This window comes from Oryctolagus cuniculus, chromosome 1 (genome assembly GCF_964237555.1).
Source record: "Oryctolagus cuniculus chromosome 1, mOryCun1.1, whole genome shotgun sequence".
NCBI classification, from domain to species: domain Eukaryota; kingdom Metazoa; phylum Chordata; class Mammalia; order Lagomorpha; family Leporidae; genus Oryctolagus; species Oryctolagus cuniculus.
In genome coordinates, this window is record NC_091432.1 from 127,989,608 (window position 1) to 128,014,525 (window position 24,918).

The 24,918-nt window shown below is 47.4% G+C and overlaps 1 protein-coding gene across 5 annotated transcripts in view; it reads right to left on the reverse strand.

Moving 5' to 3' along the window:
• Nucleotides 1–4,510: 4,510 nt before the first annotated feature.
• Nucleotides 4,511–24,918, reverse strand: part of SPATA19 (spermatogenesis associated 19) — a 31,335-nt gene continuing 10,927 nt past the window's right edge. For 2 of the 5 annotated variants that reach the window (XM_051834504.2, XM_070065674.1), the window contains exons 5-7: nucleotides 24,429–24,506; nucleotides 24,006–24,207; nucleotides 22,703–22,913 (exon numbers count right to left, since the gene is read on the reverse strand). In XM_051834504.2, the coding sequence (XP_051690464.2) occupies nucleotides 24,015–24,207; nucleotides 24,429–24,506 (271 nt within the window). In that variant the 3' untranslated portion in view covers nucleotides 22,703–22,913; nucleotides 24,006–24,014. Of the gene's footprint in view, nucleotides 4,878–22,702; nucleotides 22,914–24,005; nucleotides 24,208–24,428; nucleotides 24,507–24,918 lie in introns of those variants that run through there. The other 3 variants (XM_051834505.2, XM_051834506.2, XM_002721558.5) reach the window with 3 other exon arrangements.

Genomic DNA, 24,918 nt, shown 5'->3' on the forward strand with positions numbered 1-24,918 from the left:
CTAGATCAGAAGTGGAGCAGCCAGGACTCAAACCAGCACTCATATGGGATACTGGCAGCACAGATGGTGGCTTAACACGTAGGGTCACAATGCCAGTCCCATGATTGACATATTCACTCATTCTCCTCCATACACACACTTTACTATATTTCAAAGCAGAAAGCACCACCAGCCTTCTAGTTATCAACTATCTACCTAACAATCAGGCAACTATCTATAAATCTACTTCCTGTCCAGCCCTGTCCCCGCTAGAATATAGGAGCAGGGATTGTCCTTTTTTGTATTTTTTGAGAGAGAAAGAAGGAGAAACATATCCATTTTCTGGTTCACTCCCCAAATACGTGCAACTGTTCCAGACTGAAGGCTAGTGACTCACTCCAGGCCTGCCACACGGGTGGCGGGACCCCAACTCCATGAACTATCATCACTGCCTCCAAAGGTCCACATTAACAGGAAGCTGGAGTCAGGAGCCAGAGGCAGGATTCAAATCCAGGTGCTCCCATGAGGGATGTGGGTGTCTTCACCACTAGACCAAATGCTCAAACCGGGACCTTCTTTTACCCACTGCGAATGAAAGTTGCTCAGCACAGAGCAGTAGTAATTGTTCCTGCTCCACGCCATCCTCACAATAACCTCAGTCAGCACCAGGCAGGTCAATGGTCAGAGGCACAGCTTGGGAGCTAGGCCAACATGTGCTAAACCCCGGCTCCCCCATAGATAATCTATGTGCTCTTGCTCCTGTACCCTGGTCCCCCATGTCTCAGTCTCAACATCTGTGAGACATGGGTCTGGGAAGCACCTGTCATGAGACTGTAGAGGATGGAGGGATACAATGGAGCACACTGCGAACACTCAGAAAACGCCCACGCGATGATTCTAAATGTCATCATTATCACCATCATCAGATTAGCATTAGCTCTGTGATTAGGCCCAACAAATAGGATGATCCTTTAAAACAGAAAAAAAAATTCACAGAACAAGGGACTCCCGCAGCTGGAGGAAGGGCCCAACCCCCGTCCCCCTGCGGCCACAGGCAGACACTCAGCATCCCAATGGGGCATGGAATAAGCTTCTCTCCCAGCGTATCCCCCATCTCCTGCTGGAGCGACCACTGCCACAGAATCCTCTTCCTTCCCAGGCCTGGCAGTAGAGGCCATTAGCTGCCCCCACCAGTCATTTCCTCTGCTCTTTCTTGTAACAGATTCCCATCTTCCTACCCGCTCCCAAAGATGAATCGGCACTGGTGGAAGCCAGACATTGAGACCTGAATCTCCCTGGGCCATCGCTGTCCAGAGTTGGAGGGGGTCCATGCTGCTGAAGCCTACCTGGAAATGTCTCCTGGCACCTGAACAGAGACAGCCTCCCAAAGACAAGATTCCAGCACACCTCCCCTTGCCCCTAGCTTGGGATGTGTTGTGTGCTGATGTGGTGCATGGTGCCTCACCTGTGAGCAGACAGAACAGGCGTGCAAAGTACACGGAAGAGACAAGGAGCTGCCAGCCCTGGTATCATCCCCACACACTCAGCCTCACCCGAGGAGCTATGGCGTGAGATGAGCATGTGGCTCGACTGGTTAGCCTCTGTCAGTCTTGTGCTCTGTTATTTGCTATCAAATACCACTCTTCAAGGACCCCTGTTTTTCTTTTAGCATCACCCCTCCACAGCTTATCTGGCTTTCTGTCTATTGCTTGCAATGCCAGTCAGTCTATGCCGGCACAGCCGAAAGAAGGGCTGGATCTGTTCTGTGGATGTATGTGACTCCCAGCAACCGAGCTACAACCAAGTCTCTCTCCCTGGCTGCCCTCGGCATCTCCTGGAAAGAAAAGCAGACTCTAAGCCCACGTTCTCTCTCGTATCACTCACCAGGTTCACACAGCCCAGTGTCCATCTCACATGTTTCTGAGAAATCTCCATGTACTCTCTTAAAACACCTACACACCCAGGTACCACATCGGGTACTGGAGCCACAGCGATGAACAGGGGACACACAGTCCTCATCCTCATGGGATCACTCACGTTGTACTCGGCAGTTTTCAGAGCGCACCCAGAATTTTCACTTTACATAATCTTTCAATCATCCTAAAAATAGGGCACAAATCAATAGTTCATAGAGATGAGAGATATAGGCAAGTAGATTTCACCAGCTCATTCAATAGTTTTACACACACACACACACATATGAGGGTACTTCAAAAAATTCATCTAAAATAGAATTTAAAATAAGGTTATTTTGATGCAAAAAAAATTGAAATCCGCACATAATTTTTTCATAAGACACATTTTCCATGAACTTTTTGAAGACTCCTCAGATGCATGGATATCTAAAATTATTTGCTCCAAACTAAGCTTATCTTTTAATTCCACTTCCCATGAATCTTTCAAAATACACACACACACACACACACACTACATATATTCTCTTTTAAATGAGTCTCAGAGAGATTAAGCCACTTGCCCTTGATTACGTATCTAGGAAATAAAAGAGCTGAGACCTCGAGTTCAATGTTCTTTCAACCAAATGAACATCTCCCATCCAAGTACTAATCAGGCCCAATGCTGCTTGGCATCTGAGATCAGATGAGACTGCACACATTCAGGGTGGCATAGCCTTACACCATATGAAAACTACATTCTGAGTAACTGCAACTCGGGGCTACCATGATACAAAGACTGTGTGTGCCTATGGTCAAAGACATCCTACAGTGACCAAGGAAGCCATCTCCTCTGCAGCCACTCACGTCTGGGCACAGTCACCCTAGGTTGGAAGAATAGAGAGAAACCAGGCTCATTCTCAAGGGATCACAGCCATGTAGCCACCATGCATCAGGCTCACAATGCACTGGTGGGAGAGCCCCTCCCTTGCCAAACGCAGATGTTTGAGTGGCAAATACACCTTCCGTGACTCTTTGTGCTCTGCTCTTGAAGAATGGGTCACAGTTTGTTCTTGGCCATGTAATTAGCAGGCTGAAGGTGATTATGATATTGTAGGTGAAATTAGTGGAAAGATAGAAAGATAAAGAGACAGACACTAGATAAGTGACGGATGATGATGGATGGATGGGTGGATAGAAAGAAGTTAGAGATAGTAGGTAAGTAGGTGGACAGATGATGATAACGATGATGAAGATATTTGATAGAAGATAGAGATATGATAGGTAAGCATGTAGATAGATGAGAGATAAATGGAAATACATGGCGAAGAGGCAGAGAGAGCGAGAAGAAGCCCAAGGCAAGAGATTCTGAAAGAGCTTTGTGCCCATTCTATGTATCCCCCAAAAGGCCCTTTGGGTTCAGTAATAACAATAAACAGTAAACCCAAAGAAATGACCGTGAAGCTGTTCGTTGCTAGAGGAGCTTCCATCTGAGCAGTCTCTGGAGAGCTGCTTTCTACAGCCAGGGTTCCTTTCAGAAGGTCCTTGTCACACTCAGGACAAAGTTGCATTCAGGAAGGAAGCAGTTCCTGGCAGATGAGAGTGTGTGGAAACTGCTGGGGAGGGGGGCACGGGAAGATGGAGGAACTAGGAATGCAGGTAGGATGAGGTTTCAGCCAGGATCTGAGAACACGCCCGGCAAAGTGGCTGCCATCTCACCGCGCTGGTTTAGGCTGTTCTGAATCAGTTCATCCTTTGAGCCTGACAAGACCCAGACCTCAGCCTAAAGTCTGTCTGACAGGTCTACAGGTGGGGGAAAACTACTTAAAAATATAATATGAAAAAGAAATATGCTAACTATGTAGATAGTGAGATGTGGAAATACACTTGACTTTCATTAGAGAATAAGGGGCAAGGAGAAAGAAGAAACAACTCACAGAGGAGGTGGCATTTGACCTTGGCCTTCAAGGGTGAGTGACATGCTCAAAACACACAGGAGAGTTCATTAGGGCATTGCAGAGGGGTTAGGTGAACACAGGAGTTGGTCTCTAGTTATCTAAAATGACTCTAAGAGATGGGAGTTTGCTGTAGTGGTTAAAACACTGCTTGGGATGCCTGCACCCCATAGTGGAGAGCCTGGGTCCCAATCCCAGCTCTGCACCAGGGGAGGCAGCACGTGATGGCCCAAGCAGTTGAGCTGAGCCCCTGCCACCCATGTGGGAGACCCAGACTGAATTCTTTGCTCTCACCTTTGGCCTGGTGCAGACCCATGCATTACAGGCATTTGGGGAATGAACCAGAGTATGGGAGCTCTCGGTCTCTCACGTACTCTCTCTCTCTTTGTCTTCCAAATGCACATAACAATAATATTAAATATCCCCTGGGAAGTCCCTGGCACTGACTGCTTATGGAGGAAGGCAGTGGACTATTCATCTAAAGTGAACTTGCTGATGCAAAGCTTTGAAACTGCTGGGGAGGGAGTTGGGAGAGGACTCGGACTCAGGGGCTTGGTAGAGGGGCAAGCTTGGCCAGCACTGTGGCTCTCTTCCCTTCTGTTGTGGAAGACGAGACGGGGCATTTCTGCATTGCAAGAGTTTAAGTTTGTTCATTGGCCTTAGTCCCATGGCACCTTCTCCCTGCTCCTTCAACACAGAGGGTAAGAAATGCTCAGACTGAAAACTTCCTCCAAGGGAAGAAAAATGCCCATTCTGTCAGAGCCATCCTAGCCACAGCCACACTCAGACCCTGCTGGATGCGACGCACACAGTTATTTATCCTGTTTCACCTGTAATCCCAGGGAGGACAAGTGGCTTGCGCAAGGTCACACAGCCAATCCAAGCTTTGATTCATTCAGCACAACCTACTACGTTCCAAGCACTGGGTAGCTCCCAAGCTCAGGACCCCTTGGACCTGCTGCACAAAGCCAACGTGAGGACAAGACAGCAGGGAGGCCACAGAGGACTGCACAGGGCCAAAGATGGTCTGACATCATGGTCTTGACTGGACCTGCAACAGGAAGAAGCAAAGGCGTCAGTCAAACCTTAGCATCTTCCCTACTGTACCCCTGTCCAGTGATCTTGGCCATGACTATGCTACATCTCGGTTGTGGGGTGTTTCTGTTTTTTATAAGTGGAGCTGGTGGATTTCTTAAAAAGACTTGTTTACTTATTTGGGAAGCAGTTACAGACAGAAGAGAGGGAGAGACAGAGAGAGAGAAGGCACTAATAAAGAGCTGCAGTTTTGCTTCTGAGAACCTGGACACTGATCTGAGGGCTGTGCAGAGTCACCCGGACGGGACCAACAGGCACTCGGGCTCCTGGGCTCTGTCATGAGCTTTCAGTCCAGAGAATGAGGGTGATGTTTGATGACCTGCATCGGTAGCAAGCCAGGAAAGCTGACAGCAGAACTTTGGTCCCCAAAGGGGGTTCTGACGCCGCCAGACTCCGATTCACAGTGATGCCTCTTTGTCTGCATGTCCCCCCTGTTCCACCCTTCTCACAGGGCACTTGGATGGATCCAGAGGCCTCTGCCTGCTGTGTGGCTCTGGGGAGTGGCCAGGCCAACCCACTGCCCCAGTATAGGACAGAGCACAGTCCCTCCTCCCAGTAACGGAAGATCCACTGTCTGGTGCTGACACCCCAGTCTGGCACCCACTCTGCCTGGGCAGGTGGAGGAAAGTCCCCCTCAGAGGACAACTACAAAGCCGGCTGCAGGAACTTGCTTGTGGGAGAGCATGGTGGTTTGTGCACATTGTACTTGGTGGAAAATGAGCAATCAGCAGCCTGGGGTTGAACACTGTGCTGGAGGCACCAGCTTAGGGCCCAGCAGCTGGCACTGCTGGATCAACAGCATCATCTGCTGGCCACAGAGGGCCACGCCACCCTCGTCCTAGTCCAGGTCCAGGGCAGCCGCTCCTCAGTTGGCAAACAGACCCAGGGTGCAAGGTGTCCTGTGTCCAGCCAGTCCCCTTCAGAGCCCATGGAGAGGGGACTCTGTTCTACTATGTCTTCCTTAAGGCCACACTACTCCAGCACCGGCTCCCAACTGCACACCTAACATTCTTATTTTTCCTCAACTCATGCTTCCTCAGCATCTCTGCAGATACCGAAATCCTTCACCTTCCAGCGCAAACTCCTAGGGGGCACCCACTGAGCCTTTCTTTTTTTAATATAGTGGGTTTTTTATTTTTTTAAAGATTTCATTTATTTATTTGAAAGTCAGAGTCACACAGAGAGAAGGAGAGGCAGAAAGAGGAAGAGAGAGAGGGAGATCTTCCATCTGCTGGTTCACTCCCCAATTAGCCACAACAGCCAGAGCTGTGCCAATCCAAAGGAGTCTCCCATGTGGGTGCAGGGGCCCAAAGACTGGGCCATCTTCCACTGCTTTCCCAGGCCATAACAGAGAGCTGGATGGGAAGTGGAGCAGCTGGGACTTGAACCGGTGCCCATGTGGAATGCTGGCACTGCAGGCGGCGGCTTTACCCGCTACACCACAGTGCCAGCTCCTTCCCACGGAGCCTTTCTTTACAGAGCAAGCAGGTCACCAACTCATCCAGGGAGAGGCATAGGAACTTTATGCGTTTGAGGCTAACCAGTGATGATCTCTGCTAGAAGCCTGGCACCTCTTCTGGGGTGAAGAACCACTGTAACTAACGGCCCCAGGCTCAGGTGCACCCAGTGCTAGGCACGCTCTGCACCCTGGACAGGAGTTGCCACACTTGAACTCACAAGGATTCTAGGCAGCTGAATTCAGGCAGGATAAGCAGCTTACTCAAGGTCACACAGACACCTGAGAGGGCCAGGGTTCCAGCCCAAGCCATCTAAGTCTAGAAACTTCCATCTTGGCTGTCACATTGAAAAGCATGTGTATCAGAAACAGCTCCTTTGGGCACTCACTGTTAGCAACTGTGTCCTCTCTGCTACACATCTGCTACATGCTGTCTCTCATTGGGCCTTCCTTCCACAGCCTACGAGGTAGGGACAGCCACACCTGCCCTCTGCCCTTCTCATGCACCAGGCCTTCCCCACATGAACCATTCCACCTCCCTCTGCAGCACCTCCAGGCCGGTCCACAGAGGAACCCCTGGAAGACACAGAAGTGGGAACCCAGAAAGGGCGGAGGAGGCCCCAGAACTGATGCGAACACCAGCAAAATAGCAGCAAAAACCCTCAAGGCCCAGACTTGGGGTGCTGAGATGCAGCACTTTTTTCCTAGGCCACATGGGCTGAGCACCCACACCAGGCATGGTTCAAGGGCGCTGGGCAAACAAACGGCTGTGAAACACAGAGCCTGGCTGGGTCCTCCGGGACTCCCCTCCTAGCACAGCAGACAGGGCACAGGTAGAGAAACAGGTGATTAACCGGCACAGTGGATGTGCCAAGAGTGTCTGAGGCAGGGGTGGTTAAGACAGAGCCCGGGACACCTGCACATTTTATTGGAGTGCCTGGCTTCGAGGGCCGGCTTCATGTTCCATTCCAGCTTCCTGCTAACGCACATCCTGGGAGGCAATCAGTAAGGGCATAAGTACTTGGGTCCCTTAGGGCCAGCACTGTGGCACAGCAGGTTAACACCCTGGCCTGAAGCACCAGCAACCCATAGGGGCTCCAGTTCGAGACTCAGCTGCTCCACTTCCAATCCAGCTCTCTGCTATGGCCTAGAAAATCAGTAGAGGATGGCCCAAGTCCTTGGGTCCCTGCACCCACGTGGGAGACCTGGAAGAAGCTCCTGGCTCCTGGCTTCGGATCGGCGCAGCTCTGGCCATTGCAGCCAATTGGGGAGTGAATCATCGGATGGAAGACCTCTCTCTCTTCTCTGCCTCTCTTCCTCTCTGTGTGTAACTTTTACTTTCAAATAAATAAGTCTTTTTTAAAAAAAGTATTTGGGTCCCTGTCATTTGGGTTCATGTAGGAGACCTGGATAGAGTTCCAAGCTCTTGGCTTTGGCTTGGCCCAAGTATTTAGGAAGTAAACCAGCAGATGAGAGCAGTCTCGCTGTCTGACTCTCTCATTCTCTCTCTGGCTTTCAAGTAAATAATAAATAAAAATTAGGGAAAAAAATAAACGTTGAAAGTTAATGATAAAAAGAAGTCTGGGGCCCACACCTTCTCCACTAATCCACCACCCGAGTTTGCCCTCTCCACGTCCAAATCTCGCAAGTCCTTCCTCACTCCACCAGGGCCCCGCCTCCATCTTCCTGGAGGGGCTGCGTCCCTGGGCCCAGGCCTGGAGCAGAGCTGACAGAGCAGGGCTGGAGGAGATGTGGAGGGCGGCCCGGGCCCCCGGCCTGGCTTCTGCGAGGCTCTCCACTCGCCAGGCTGCAGCTGCGGCTTCCTCTTGCCTTTATTTTCGCCCTCTCAGGACGGAAAATGAATTTTGAGCATCGCCGCGGAGGCTGCGGAGTAATTGGAAAACGTGTCGAACAAGCGTCTGGTTGTGCGGCGCAGGCGCCTGGCGTCCCTTCGGGTACGTTTCCTCCCCGGCTCTGGAAGGCAGCTCACCTTGGCGGCGGAGTGAGGTCCACTGGACAGAGATGAGAAAGGCCGAAACAGAAGCAGCGCTCCGACGTGGTGTCCAGACACTTCTTCGGCTCCACCTGCTGCTACCCGGATGCACTGGGGCGCACACCTGCCCCAGCCGGCAGCCTCACGCTGAGCGCCCGGTAGGCAGCCAGTCCCTCCAGGGTGGACTGGCCCTAGCTAGGTGCACAGCCAGCTCCCGCGAGGCAGCACCCCTCAGTGAACACCCTACCCGGGCAGTGCCTCCCCCCTGCAGAGCTGCACAACCCCACACGGTTCATCATGGCAACTCCGATCTGCTTCCTCCATCAGTCCCCTCTGCACTGAACCCCCTGCCCCTCAAGAAGTGCCTGCCCCCTGGCTGATGGGAAAACCCTGCCACCACCCCTGCCCCCACCCTGGTGTCCCCGGGGCTGGGCTGTGCTTGGAGGCTGTTTTGTAGGACACACTGGAAGCTGGGACTGCGCTTGGGTCCCTGTCCGTATCTAGGTTTAACACTGGGAAGGGACACACCCACAAAGGCCATCTCAGACCCCTCCCCTCCCAGTCGCTGTCGCCACCGCCACAGGAAGTCCCTGCTGCAGGCCTGGGCCAGCTCCCCGGCCTCCCACACCCGGCCCTCACACGGGGGATCCGTGACCCACAAAGCCTTTATTAGCTCTTTCAGCTCCATTTAACTACACAAATGGCTTGGTCACAGCTCGCTGGTCCCAAATTTGCCAGTGATTTTCTTTTAATTTACCGTGGCTCAGTCCCCCTGTAACACAGGTAGAGGAGGCATATTTGTCCCCAAACTCCCCTCCTTGGGTCAATCACGAACAGAGCAAAATGTCTTATGAGCCAGTTAATGATTTCATTTCCACCCTAAGCTGCAAGGGACCTCAGCTGTGAGAGGAGTGGGAGTCCCTCTCTCCCCAGGCTCCAGAGCTGGGTGCTCCCCACAGAGCTGCCACAGTAGCGCCCTCCTATGTGTCATGGGCTCCTCCTAGGCACCCGAGTCCCTGGGCAACCTGGCCTGGCTCATGGGCTTCTGCCCTGGTGGAGGGTGTGCACCTGTCCACCTCTCAACACCCAGGGTCCTTCTCCAGCTCAAAGCCAGGGCCAGATCCCTTCCCCCATGGATGTTCTAATGTAGGAGACCTGTCCTCTGTTGTCAGAGCCCCCAACACCCCCCAAAACTCTGCTTTGGAAATCTGCAGAGAAAATCGCTCCCATCTCTGCACCACTACTTAGGTCCTCTGGCTGTCCCACACAATTTGCCACTATTGGTCTGCATAGCCCCTCAGCCACTGTGGGCTTCTGGACGCTAAATATTCACCTGGCTGAATCCACACAGCTCAGTACATTCTGCTTAAATGCATGGGGCCTGTGTAGATCATCTATGTGCACATGGACCCTACTTATAACTAAACTTGATCCCCAAAGCCGGCCCACCAATTTAGGCTTCCCAAAAGCCGCTAACATGTACACCAGGTCCCCAGGCTGGAGCGGACTCCTTAGACCGAGTCACCTTCAAGAAATGCTGTTTTGCATGGAAATGCCGCCACCTGGTGGTCAATGGCGAAACAGCCTAGGCCCCCTGTAGTGGACAGAGAAGGCTCCAAAGGCCACCAGGAGCTGGGAAGTGCATTCCTGCAGCGTTGACCTGGGCTCTGGAGAGCTGAGGGCCCCTCCCTGCCTTCCCAAGAACTGTGCGGAGGACTTGAGGAAGATCGGCTCCCCTCTTCTCACGCCGGCTGTGCCCTGCACGAGCGCAGTCCCTCCTGGCCAGCAGCCCTGGCACGTGCTAAGTCTCCCCTTGAACCTTGTCCAAGCTCCGCCTGAGGTGGCACCCATCAGTCCAGGCCGTGTGTGTCTCCCCAGTGGGCGTCTTTCTGCACCCAAACTCAAGACAAAGCTGAATGGATGCCCCCACCCCCGGCCCAGGCCCCCCTGCCTAGCCATCACGAGGTGCACCACACACCGCCCTCCACAGCCGTGCACCACTGGTCACCAACTCTGTGTCCTGCCGGGCCCTGACGCCTCATCCCCACCACCACCAGGGACCCCTGCTGCCTGTCTCCTGGGCAGACTCCCTTGCTGCCTCCGACACACACGTGTGCCAAGGTAGGTGCTTACCAAGGTTTCAGCCCCTCCCACTCCCCACCTGGTCCTGATGTTTTCCACCCACGTGCTGTTTTCTCTCCCCACTTCAGAGCCTGTCCCTTGCCCTTCTGCCTGCTGACCTCCTCACCCACCCTCCCTCCCTCCCCCGCTGGAGTGAGTGAGCCGGCTCAGGTGCACCTGCCCACCCCCAACAGTGAGGCAGGTGGATCCCAGCACCCCAGCCATCACCAGCTAAGCATCACTCACCCACCATAGCCCTACAGGGCAGGGCTAGGCACTGGCTCTGACGTGAGGCTACCTGGACTCAACCTCTGGTGATGCCATTAAGAAAGCTACTTGGCCTCTCTGAACTTCCTGTTCCCCATCTTGTAAAATGGATATCATGCTTTTCATTTAGACAAAATCCCCTCTGCTTTCTTTTTCTGTTTAGGGTCAATTCCCATGATATAAAGCATTTCTTCCCTATAGTAATGAAAATGGTGATTTATAATTAGTTTGTTTAAAATCCATCTCCTGAAAGACCCAAGATGGGAAGTAGGCTACACCGCAGACTCATAGCATGGCAGATGTCCTAAACAGCACTCTGGCCTCGGAATCAGCCCTTAAGGCATTCGGATGTGGCTGAAAAGCCCATGAAAGTATTTTAGGCATGGAAAGCCAAGACACTCTGGCAAGAAAAAAAAAATCCCTGTGATATCCCAGTGTGGAAAGAACAGGCCATCAAAGAAGGAGGTACCTTTCTCTGAAGGGAGGAGAGAACTTCCACTTTGACTATGACCTTGTCTAAATAAGATCAAAGTTGGCAAACTCAAAAGGCTTCCATAGCCTTGGCAACTCATGACTAGAGCCTAGGGTGATTACTGACGCCATAAACAAGAGTGTCAATTGTTAAATCAACAACAGGAGTCACTGTGCACTTAGCCCCCATGTAGGATCTCTGTCCTTAATGTGTTGTACAATGTGAATTAATGCTATAACTAGTACTCAAACAGTATTTTATACTTTGTGTTTCTGTGTGGGAGCAAACTGTTGAAATATTTACTTAATTTATACTAAATTGATCTTCTGTATATAAATATAATTGAAAATGAATCTTGATGTGAATGGAATGGGAGAGGGAGTGGGAGATGGGAGAGATGCGGATGGGAGGGAAGTTATGGGGGTGGGGGTGGGAAAAGCCACTGTAATCCAAAAATTGTACTTTGGAAATTTATATTTATTAAATAAAAGTTTAAAAATAGTATTTCTATAATTGCAGGAAAAAAAAACATCTCCTTAGGAGCAGGCATTTTGGTGTAATGGCTAAAGACACCGCCTGCAATGCCAGCATCCCATATGGGCACCAGTTTGAGTCCCAGCTGCTCCACTTCAGATCCAGCTCCCTACTAATGGCCTGGGGAAGGCAGTAAAGGATGTCCCAGATGTCTGGGCCCCTGCCACTTATGTGGGAGACCTGGAGGAAGCTCCTGGCTCCTGGCTTTGGCCTGGGCCAGCTTTGGCCATTACGGTCATTACAACCAGTGGTTGTAAGTTCTCTCTCAGTCTCTTTCTCTCTCTGTAACTCTGACTTTCAAAATAAACAAATAAATCTTGAAAAAAATCCATCTCCTTTGTCAAAATTGCAGTTCCCCCAAGGGAAGGAACTGGGGTGAGTGGGATTTTTTTACTGCTGCTTTCCAGGACCTAGCCCAGGACCCACACACACTGGGATACCATATTTGAGAAAGGAACTCTGGGGCCAGAAGGCCAGGCGTCCACCTCTCTGTGGTCACCAACATGACCAAAGCCCCCAGATCCTGTGTTTCTGGTCTTTTCTGACAGCACTCATATCTGTCTGTGCCCAAGTGCTTCTGGGATTAAGCACTTGCATGCATGTAATGTGCTTAGGTAGGACCAAGCTTAGTACCTGCTCAGTGAGCAGTAGCTGTTATTCTAGCTGACACTGAAGGAGGCTCCCTTTTCTAATCTGACATGCAAAGAGCTTGAAAGGCATCACTCCCATCTTCACAGTAAAAAAAAGAAAAATCTGGGGAAAAAGAGCTGAAAATCAACTACTCTCCTAGATCCATCAGAGAACTCACAAGATGAATTGCTGGTCTGAAAATGGGAGAGATGGATGGTGGCCACCAAGACTCACAGCTACCAGAGCAGATGCCCAGGGAAGGACACGGGGCAAGGAAAGCTGACCTGCACTGTGTGGACAAGTCTAACTGTCAATCTCAGATCTTCACAACTTTGTTTCAAGATGTACTTACTTGAAAGGCAGAGTTACAGAGAGATAGAAAGAGGGAGGGAGAGGTCCCCCATCTTCTGGGTAACTTCCCAAACGGCCCCAATGGTTAGGGCTGGACCAGGCTGAAGCCAGGAGACAGGAGTTTCTTCTGGGTCTCCCATGTGGGTTCAGGGGCCCAAGCACTTGGGCCATCTTCCTCTGTTTTCCCAGGCACATCAGCAAGGAGCTGGATCACAAGTAGAACAGCCAGGACTTGAACCGGAGCTCATGTGGGATGCAAGTGTTACAGGTGGTGGCTTTCCTGCTATTCACAGCACCAGCCCCAACTTTCCAGACTTTTGCCTGTCACTCACTTCCTGAGGCGGAGGGGAGAGTAGCCATCTTTAACTATGCATGGGGGCCAGCATGTGGCACAGCTGGTAAAGCTGCTGCCTGCAGCACTGACATCCCATGTGGGCACCGGTTAGAGTCCTGGCTGCTCTATTTCCCATCCATCTCTCTGCTAATGGCCTGGCAAAAACAGCAGTAAATGGTGCAAGTCCTTGGGAATCTGAATCCATGTGGGAGACCCAGAGGGGATATTAGGCTTCTGGATATGGCCTGGCCCAGCCCTAGCTATTATGGACATCTGGGGAGTGAGCCAGTGGATGGAAGATCTCTCTCTCTCTCTCTCTCTCTCTGCTCTGCTCTCTCTGGCTCTCTCTCTAAATCTGACTTTCAAAGATGACTAATGAATTAACTAAAATCATAAAATAAACTAATATATGTCAGGAGCTTTCTGTTCTCCCTAACAACAGACTTTTCTAAAGGGAAACTGTTTTTCCAGAGCTAGATCAGCCTGGGGAAAAGGAAATACCCAACTCCAGGCCCTTCTCCTCCAGCCATCTTGGATTTCCCAAGGTTCGCAGAGAAGGGGGGGCATTTGTGAATAGCATAGCCCATGGGTGAAGGTTCACTAAAGGTTCTGACCTGGGACTGTAGATGCTTGCCCTCCTCACGTTAACACCACCATAGCAGGGCTGTTGCAATAACAAGCCTCAACTCTATTTAAGAAGGAGTTGCTGGGGAAACCTGAGGATCGCAGGGAAGACAAAAGTAAGGACATCAGAGCAAATCTTAACATTTGACACTCACGGCTGTAGCAAAAAGTCAACACAGCTTAACTCCTAGCCAGACAAAACCTCACACTCAAGCCTGTTTTCTGCAAGTCCTCTCCCTGCTACATCAAGTCTGCTTCATCAGAAAACTACCAAGCATACTAAAAGGTAAAATTTGTAGTCTAAAGGCACAAAGCAAGCCTTAGACTCAGACTCGGATATAGCAGAGCAGCTAGAACTACCAGCTTGGGGATTTAAAGCAGTAATGATTAATAAGCCAAAGACTCTATTGGGAAAAGTAGACAATGTAATACTAGCAGAAGAGTGGACGCTGCAAGGAAGAACCAAAGCGAAATGCTAGATGTCAAAAACAGTGACAGAAATGCAGAATGTCTGTGAAGGGCTGATTGTGGACTAGACAAGGCTGAAGGAAGAATTCATAACTGTCAAGAAATGAGAATACAAAATACCCAACCTGAGAAGCCAAGAGAGAAAAAGAGTGAAAAAAAAAAACACAGTGGAGCAGAACTTCCATGAACTGTGTTACACAGGTATAAAATGCATAAAAGGGAACACCAAAAGGAAAAGAAGAAAGGAATGCAAAAATAATCAAAATAATAATAGCTGAGAATTTTCCGGTTAATGACATACACCAAATGTAGGAATCTCAAATGCATGTTAAATAACAAAAAATCCCACACCTCATCGTACCGTATTCAAATGCAGTAAAAAAAAAAATCTTAAAAGAATTAGAGAAAGAATGAGACCAAAGTTTAGGAATTCTATCCAACTTTGCCCAGAGGCCAGCTGAGCAAGATGATAGTAGAGTGAAATTCAAGTGTTCAGGAGATCCAAGATGGCTGAATAAGGAAAAGACTTGCTGGCTTTGACCACGGGATATAACAGAAGAAAAGCAAAGGGGCTGCATTCCCAGGGTTAAGTTGGAGAGAAGTTAGCAGTGGAAATTCTACAGATAGAAGAGAGACCCTGTGGAGCACCACAGACAGTACAAACACCTAGCAGAGAGTAGGGATACCACCGGCTACTCCCACAGCAGGGGGCTGGAGGAGATGCCATCTTCTTGGAGCAAGGCGAGAGGTGCCTGCAGCAGCCTGTGCCACTGGTTATATTGCTTGAGGGAGAAATGGCAGACCACATTGACATTGTGTCTGGCCAAGAGCGTTAGCAGGGAGCAAGGTGCCCACCTAACCCCATGAAGGGAGAACACAGTGCTTTGTTCCCATCCCCTGACAAGGGTGCCAAGTGAGTAACAGGGAGGAAGCACCATCTTAATAACACTAGTATAAGTTGCAACAACTCATGCATACATTCTAAGGAGATCTTTATTGGAGGGATAAATCCAGGTTCCCCATTAACTTTGAGGTCTGGCCTGGAGGGTTGACAGCTGTGGGATGCACACTTAGGCCTGTGAGGCATTCCTTTTCCCCTCCGTCTATCACAGGTGTCTGGATTCAAGCAACTAAGTCAGAGCACCAACAAGCAGCTGGTTCTGGGGACACCTCACCCCTCTCCATGGACTGAGCAGGGCTGAGAGTCAGAATTCTGTGACTGCATAAGAGGGTATGGGGTGTGAGTGGGAGAAACCAAAAATTAATTCCACAATGCCTAAAAATAAATGCAGAAATATAACATGACCAAGAAAGACAATACAACTCCCCAAAAAGAACAGAACAAGACTTCAATATTAGAATATGAAGATGAAGAGGCTCATGAAATTCCTGAAAAAGAATTAAAAAGAATGATCATATGATTACTCAAAAACAAAAGAAGAAAATACATAAGTTAAAGAAAACCATACACTACATAGATAAAAATACTGCCAAGAGACAGAGAAATTGAAAAGAAACCAAACTAAAATATTACAAATGAAGAATTCAACATGTCAAATAGATAAAATAGTGGAAATCCTTAACAACAGACTTGGTGAGGCAGAAGAAAAAATATCTGAACTAGAAAATAAATCCTTGGAAATACCTCAATCAGACAAAAAAATAAAAGAACTAAAAATAGAGATTCAGATTTATGGGATACTATAAAATGACCAAACATACATGTCTTAGGAGTTCCTGAAAGTGTGAAAAGAAAGAATGGATTAGAAGGCCTATTCAATGAAATATAGAAAACTTCCCTAATTTAGAGAAAGGGACATCCAAGTACAGGAAGCACAAGGAACTGCTAATAGGCATGACATGATCAGAAAAGATCTTCAGCATGACACATTATAGTCAATCACTCAATGTAATGACATGCATAAAGAAAATATTCTTATATGAGCACAAGAGAGACACCAGATTTCCTTCAGAGGATCTCCAACTAGACTAACAGCTGATTTCTAATCAGAAATCCTATAGGCTAGGAGATAGTAATGAAACATAGGCCAAGTCCTAAAAGAAAACAAAACTGTCAACCCAGAATACTGTATCCAGCAAGCTCTCATTTATAAATGAAGATGAAGTAAAGACCATCCAAAACAAACAGAAATGTAAAATTTGTCACCATTCATCCTGGCTTACAAATGATACTTAAGGTGGCAGGCGCCGTGGCTCAATAGGCTAATCCTCCACCTAGCGGTGCCGGCACACCGGGTTCTAGTCCCAGTTGGGGTGCTGGATTCTGTCCCAGTTGTCCCTCTTCCAGGCCAGCTCTCTGCTGTGGCCCGGGAGTGCAGTGGAGGATGGCCCAAGTGCTTGGGTCCTGCACCCCATAGGAGACCAGGATAAGCACCTGGCTCCTGCCTTTGGATCAGCGCGGTGCGCCGGCCGCAGCGTGCCGGCCGCGGTGGCCATTGGAGCGTGAACCAACAGCAAAGGAAGACCTTTCTCTCTGTCTCTCTCTCTCACTGTCCACTCTGCCTGTCAAAAAAAAAAAAAAGAAACAAAAGATACTTAAGGATGTGCTACACACTGAAGCACAGAAAGATGGTCACCATTATGATAAAATGTGAAGGTAGAAAACCTCCTAGTAAAAGTAAAAAGAAAACACATAACAAACTATAGGAATATTTATGGAAAAATGAAAGGACCAAGTCAATATATATCAATAATAACCTTGAGTGTAAATTGCTTAAATTCTCCAGTTAAAAGACACTGGCTTGAATGGATTAAAAAACAAAATCCATCTATATGCTACTTACAAGAAACACACCTCACCAGCAAAGACACACACAGACTGAAAGTGAAAGGATGGAAAAAGATATTCCATGCTAACAGAAACCAAAAATGAGCAGATGTAGCCACCCTAATGTCAGACAAAATAGACTTTAACAGAAAAACTGTTAAAAGACACAAAGAAGGGCATTAAGTAATGATTAAGGAATCAGTTCAACAGGAATATGTGACTATAGGAAATGTATATGCACCCAATGCCAAGGCACCTACTATTTAAAACAAATGTTAATGAATATAAAGGGAGACATAGACTCCAATACAATAATAAGCAGAGTTTCAACACCCCACTTTAATCAATGAAAAGATTAACTACACAAAAAATTGACAAAGAAACAACAGAACTAATCTAAACCATGGACCTAATAGATATCTACAGAACATTTCATCCCACAGCTACATAATACATATTCTTTTCATCAGTTCATGCCTATATGCTATACCATAAAGCAAGTTTCAACAAATTCAAAAAAAATTGAAATCATACCATGTATCTTTCCTAATCACAATGGGATGAAGCTGGAAATCAATAATTTAAGAACCCCTAGAAAATATGCAAACATATAGAGACTGAACAGCATGATTCTGAATGAACATTGGATCCTAAAAGAAATCAAAAATTCTTAGAAATGAAGATGACAACACAGCATATCAAAAGTTACAGGATACAGCAAAAGCAGTGTTAAGAAGGAAGTTTATAGAAATTAGTGCCTACATTAAGAAATTGGAAAGTCACCAAATAAATGATCTAACAATGCATCTCAAGGACCTAGAAAACAAGAACAAACCAAACCTGAAATTAGTAGGGAGAAATAAATAATTAAAATTACAGAATAAATAAATGAAATTGAAGCAAAAAAAATACGAAAGATCAGTTTAATGACCAGCTGGGTTTTTGAAAACAAATTTAAAAATTTGATACATCATTGACCCAACTAACCAAAAAAAGGAGGGAGTGGAGAAGACCAAAATTAATAAAAGCAAAGATTAAAAAAGAGATGTTACAATGGATACCACCAGAGCAATAAAAAGAATCATCAGAAATTACTACAAATAACTATATGCCCACAAATTTTAAAATCTAGAAGAAATTGACAGATTTCTAGATACAGATTTGGTACAATCCTACCAAAGTTGAGTCATGAAGACATAGGAAACTTAAACAGACCAACGACCAAGATGAAGACTGAATCCATAATAAAAACCCTACCAACAAAGAAAATCCCAGGACCAGATGGCTTCTCACCACTGAATTCTACCTTTAAAGAAGAACTAATTCCAAACTTCTCAATCTATTCAAAACAGTTGAAAAGGGGGGAATCCTCACAAACTCTTCCTATAAAGCCAACAGCACCTTAATTCCAAAATCAGAAAAAGATACAAAAAAGAGAACTATAGACTAATATCCCTGATGAGGATAAACGCAAAAATCCTCAACAATTCTATTAGCTAGTAGCTAATCAAATCACATCAGAAAGATCATTCACCTGAACCAAATGGGATTTATCCCTGGCATTCAGGGATGGTTCAACATATGCAAATCAATAAATGTGGTACATTACATTAACAAATTGAACAATAAAAACCATATGATTACCTCAATATATACAGAAAAGGCATTTGATAAAATGCAACATTCTTTCATGATAAAGACTTTAGGCAAGTTGTGTAAGATCCAAATCAGAGAAGGATGCCCATTTTCACCAAGAAAGTTTCAGCCAGAGCCAATAGGCAAGCAAAAGAAATCAAAGGGATATAAATTAGAAAAGAAGTCAAATTATCCCAGTTTGCAGATGACGTGATCCTATATATATGGGAACCAAAGACACAACTAGAAAACTATTGGAACCCATAAAAGAGTTTGGTAAAATGGTAAGATATTAAATCAATGCACAAAAGTCAATTACTTTGTATACACAAACAATATCATGGCTGCGAAAGAATTTGTAAGATCGGCCCAATTGACAACAGCTACAAAAATTTAAATACTTAGGAGGGGCCAGCGCAGTGGCTCAGTGGGTTAACCCCCAGGCCTGAAGCACCAGCATCCCATGTGGACGCCGGTTCAAAACCCAGCTGCTCAACTTCCAATCCAGCTCTCTGCTGTGGACTGGGAAAGCAGTAGAAGATGGTCTAAGTAATTGGGCCCCTGCACCTACATGAGAGACCTGGAAGAAGTTCATGGCTCCTGGCTCCTGGCTTCAGATTGGCACAGCTCCAGGCGTTGCAGCCAATTGGATGGAAGACTTCTCTCTCTCTCTCTCTCTCTCTCTCCCTCTCATCTCTGTGTAACTCTGACTTTCGAATAAATAAATACATACTTTTTAAAAATACTTTGGAATAAATTTAAACAAGGATGTGAAAAATCTCTATAATGAAAATTACAAAACATTAAAGAAACAGAATAAGACACAAAAAATAGAAAAATCTTCCAGGTTCTTGGATTAGATTAACATCATCAAAATGTCCATGAAAATTTTCCAAAGCAATTTAGATACAATTCGAACACAATCAAAATACCAATGACATTCTCCTCAGATTTAGAAAAAAATCACTAAAATTCATATGGAAACACGAAAGAACCTAAATAGCTAAAACAATCTCAAACAAGAAAAACAAAGCCAGAGGCATCACAATAGCAGATTTCAATATGTTCTACATGGCAGTTATAATCAAAACAGCCTGGTGCTGGCACAAAAATAAACATGTAGACCAGTGGAACAGAATAGAAACCCCAGAAATTAATCCGCACAACTACAACCGACTAATCTTTGACAAACTAGCTGAAATCAATCCTTGCAGAGATCAGTCTCTTCAACAAATGGTGGTAGGAAAATTGGATCTACACACACGAAGTATGAAGCAAGACCCCATACCTTACACCTTATACAAAAATCAACTCACAATGAATCAAGGATCTAAATCTATGGCCTGTTACTATCAGATTACTAGAGGGAAGTTCAGGCAAACTCTGAAAAACATTGCATAGGCAGACATCTTGGAAAAGATCCCAAAAGCAAAATTAGACAAATGGGATTACATCAAACTAAGTAGTGGCTGCACTTGAAAGGAAACACTCAACAAAGTGAAGATGCAACAGACAGATTGGGAGAAAATATTTGTAAACTATGCAATTGATAAAGGATTCATATCCAGGAATTATAAAGAGCTCAAGAGACTCAACAACAACAAAACAAACAATCCAGTTAATAAATGGGCAGAAGGGACAAGTGCTGTGGCATAGCAGGTAAAGCCACCGCCTGCTGTGCTGGCATCCCATATGAGTGCCGGTTCAAGTCCCAGCTGCTCCATTTCTGATCCACTTTTTTTTTTTTTTTGACAGGCAGAGTGGACAGTGAGAGAGACAGAGAGAAAGGTCTTCCTTTGCCGTTGGTTCACCCTCTAATGGCCGCCGCGCTGCGGCCAGCACACCGCGCTGATCCGATGGCAGGAGCCAGGAGCCAGGTGCTTTTCCTGGTCTCCCATGGGGTGCAAGGCCCAAGCACCTGGGCCATCCTCCACTACACTCCCTGGCCACAGCAGAGAGCTGGCCTGGAAGAGGGGCAACCGGGACAGAATCCGGCGCCCCAACCGGGACTAGAACCCGGTGTGCCGGCGCCACTAGGTGCAGGATTAACCTAGTGAGCCGCGGCGCCGGCCCTGATCCACTTCTGATCCAGCTCTCTGCTATGGCCTGGGAAGGCAATGGAAAATGGTCCAAGTCCTTGGCCCCCTGCACTCACATGGGAGACCCAGAAGAGGATCCTGGCTCCTGGCTTCAAATGGACAAAGCTCCAGCCATTGCAACCAACTTGGGAGTGAACCAGCAGATGGAAGACCTCTCTCTCTCTGCCTTTCCTTCTCTCTGTGTGTAACTCTGCCTTTCAAATAAATAAATCTTTTTAAAAAAAGAAACGGCAAAGGACATGTTCAGAAATTTTTCAAAGGATGAGATTCAAATGGCCAACAGACACATGAAAAGATGTTTGGGATCACTACCCATCAGGGAAAGACAAATCAAAACTACAATGAGATTTTACCTCACTCATGTTAGAATGGCTAACATCCAAAAATGAAAAATAATAAATGCTGGTGAAGATGTGGGGGAAAAGGTTTTCTATTCCACTATTGGTGGGAATGTAAACTAGTGCAGCCATTGTGAAAGACAGTATGATGATTCCTCAGAAATCTGAAAATAGAAGTACCATATGATCCAGCAATCCCACTCCTGGGAATTTACCCAAACTAAATAAAATCAGTATATGAAAGAGTTATTTGTACTCCCCATACTTATTGAAGCTCAATTCCAAATTGCTAAGATATTGCATCAACCCAGATGTCCATCAGCCGATGACTGGATAAAGAAAATGTGATATATATATATATGTATATATATGATGTATATGTGATACATGTATGTATGTGTGAGTGTGTGTGTGTGTGTATATACACACACACACTAAGGAATACAACTCAGCCATTAAAAAAGGAATGAAATCTCGTCCTTCACAACAAAATGGTTGCAACTGGAAACCATTAAGCTTAATGAAATAAGCCAATACAAAAAAGACAAATACCGTATGTTTTTTCTGATATGTGTCAATTAGTATAGAATGCAAAAAATGTGTAGGGATGAAATGGACATTCTGTGATAGGATTGTTGCTTTTAGCCAGTGTATATAATCTTGTGGAACTGGAGTTCCAATTGTTGAATATTATGGTTAGTGGTGAATTAAGCCTGTGATTATAGAATGGATTAAAATTATGTCTTTGCAAAAATTAAAGAAAGGAAAGGAGGAGGAGGATTTAGGGAGGGAGAGGGAAGGCAGGGAAGTATGGTTATCTTCTTAGAATTGTACTATGGGAGCCAGCACTGTGGCACAGCAGGTTAATGCCCAGGTCTGAAGTGCTGACATCTCATGTGGGCACCAGTTAGAGATCCGGCTGTTCCACTCCCTGTCCAGCTCTCTGCTGTGCTGTGCCCTGGGAAAGCAGTAGAAGATGGCCCAAGTCATTGGGCCCCTGCACCCTTGTGGGAGACCCAGAGGAAGCTCCTGGCTCCTGGCTTCTGGCTTCGGATTTGCACACCTCTGGTTGTTGTGGCCAACTGGGGAGTGAACCAGTGGATGGAAGACCTCTCTCTCTGCCTCTCTTCTCTGTGTAAGTCTGACTTTCAAATAAAATAAATATTTTTTAAAAAAAGAACTGTACTATGAAATACATAAAATCTGTTCCCTTCATATTAATAAAAAATTTAAAAGTGTAAGTATTTGAAAGAAGAAAATCATCAAACTTTTTAATCTTTAAAAAATGAAGGAGAAATAATGACTATCTCAGCTCATAAGAAAACAATGGAAATTGTCACTAACAGATCTGCTTTGCAAGAAAAATTAACAATTCTTTAGAAAAAAGGAAAGGGATATAGGTGAGAAACTCAGATACACACGGAGATAGGCAAAGCTTTAGAGAAGCAATAAATGAAGGCAAAACAAATACGTGCAACAAAACAGTCATGCTTCCCTCAGAAAGTCCTCCTTGCTCAGTCCAGGAGCTCCCAGATGGCCTTTGCTGCATGGATCTCACTCTGCCTGCATCCTGACACTGCAAAGGGGTCAGCCGCATGTCCCCTGTGCCGGACATAACAGGGCACCCAGCATTTGATGGATGGATGGATGGATGGATGAATGGATGAATGAATGAATGGCAAAGCACTCCCACCAACACCAGGATGGGTGGTTAAATAGCACATCTCTTTATTAGCGTTCAGAGAGAAGATTCCAGTGCTGCCACTGTCGCAACGAAGGGCTCACCCACTGGAGTCTGCACAAGTCTAGGCACTCTTCAGGTCAGGCAGGAGATGGAAGTTTCCTCTGACACAGGCCGCTCTTGACCCTGAAGAGCTTTGCCCTGGAAAGCAGAGAAATGCCCAGAGGATGTGTCCTGGGGATGTGATGCCTCCCTCCTCCAGCCCTGCTGTTCCCAACAGCCACAGAGCTTGGTCTAGAGAGCAGAGACCCACAAAAGAAGAGGCCGTGGAGTGTCAGACTGGGGGCCGGCTGTCTCTGCAGGTCTGCAAGCTGCTGACGCTCCCAGAACCTCCGACACCTCTTCTCTGGGACTATTAGCCAACAAACGAGGTGGAGTTCACCCTGTGCTAGATACCATCACCCCAAGACAACCCCCTGAAGTAGACGCTCGTATTCCAGACAAAGAAACCGAGGCACAGCAGCAGGAAGAAACTGGAACCCAGCCTCTGCTCCCAGGCTTGGTCTGACCTCTGCCATCGACATAATGGGCATGAATGACGCCCTCCTCCCAAAAGAGTTTAGGAGTCAGGTGAGAAGCTCTGATCGAGCACCTCACATAGAGGGCTGACATACAGTAAATGCTCAGTGAATACCAGGATTACATCACCATCTTCCTTTTAAGCATGGGGAGGCCAACTCTGTCTAAATCACTCCTTTGGCTCCCACGACAGCCAGTGTAGCCTCTGGCCCCATCGGGGCAGGGGTTCCTGTGGCACTGTCACTTGCCATGGCCTTCCACCCCTGAAGTCCCACACACAGCCACCACTGGGACCTCTAATGCCAGGCTCAATCAGAAAGGCCACATGTAACTCAATGTCCCCTTCCTAATTGGTGGCAGGTCCAAAACCCAAGATGCATCCTCCCTGACCATAGGATCTTGTGACTCAAAGCAAGGCCTGGGAACTATTGGACATGTAATGTTGCAGGCTCCACCGCAACCAACTAGTCACTCAACGGTAGGCCTGTTAGCAACTGAGAAGCTGGTCTCTGACACCACAGTTAGGGCTAGGAGAGGCAGTGCGAGAGTCCAAGGCAGTTGCCTTCACTGTCCACCTTGGCCCCAAGTGCAGGAGCCTGATCACCAAGAGGGAAAGGCTAAACCTTGGTATCAAGTTCCCAGCAGGTGCACCCTCTCTCTCTCTCTCTGCCCAGGAGAACCACCTCCGCCCCACTGCTCCTGCCACACACTCACCTGTTGCTCTTAGCATTCCGAATAAGAAGATCTGAAGCTGGGGTCCTGAGCTGAGTCACAGGTAATATGGGAGATGCTGCAGGGGACAGAGGAGAGGCTGAGGTGGAAGGGAGGCTGCCTGGGGGCAGGGGTTACCCAGACCACTGCACAGGGGCCAGGAGTGGACTGGCAGCTTGTGCCGTGGCTGTCATCACATGTGGGCCTAGAAGCAGAGTCCAAAGAAGAGGCGCTCAGCCTGGGCCTGTCTGTGGGTGGAGACCCCACACAAGGCTGACAAAGCCCCGCAAATGTGGAGCACAGGCAAGGACAGCAGGCCCAGGAACTGCTGTCCTGATCTTGGTGTGAGGACACTGTGAGCCCAGCAGCCCTTCCACCTGCCGGCCCTGTTGAGGAACACAAATCTCCTCATCCCAAACTGCTTACCTGCGCCTCACCTGCTCGATCCGTTCTTGCATGACGTCATTCGCCATCTGACTTGGAACTTGGAAGATTCGGGTATGGCTGCAAAACACCATGCAAACACTGGGGTCCCGGATAAAACTGCTACAGTTGGGCTCAAATGGGCTCTTGCCCATTACCACGAACTATAGCCTTGGAGCCTCAGAGAGGAAGGGGCTGAAGCCCTGGACCCTGCAAGTACATGGGACCCCTCAGGTTGCCAAGTTTCCCCTATTCCCTAAAGTCCAAGGCCTAGCTCTGCTTCTCCAGGTCCTGCCCAGCTCAAGGGCAGTCTGAGCAAACAAACTGCTGGAAACCTTCCCCAAGTGTCCCAGGCAGCAGGAGCCAGAATTTACATGGCCTGGTCCCCATGCTATGTCTGCCCAAAACATTTAACTTCCAGACACCGTATCTTTCAAGTAACTTAGCCCTTTGAAATGGCAGACGGTGTCTTATTCTTTTCTCTTCCAGAGCC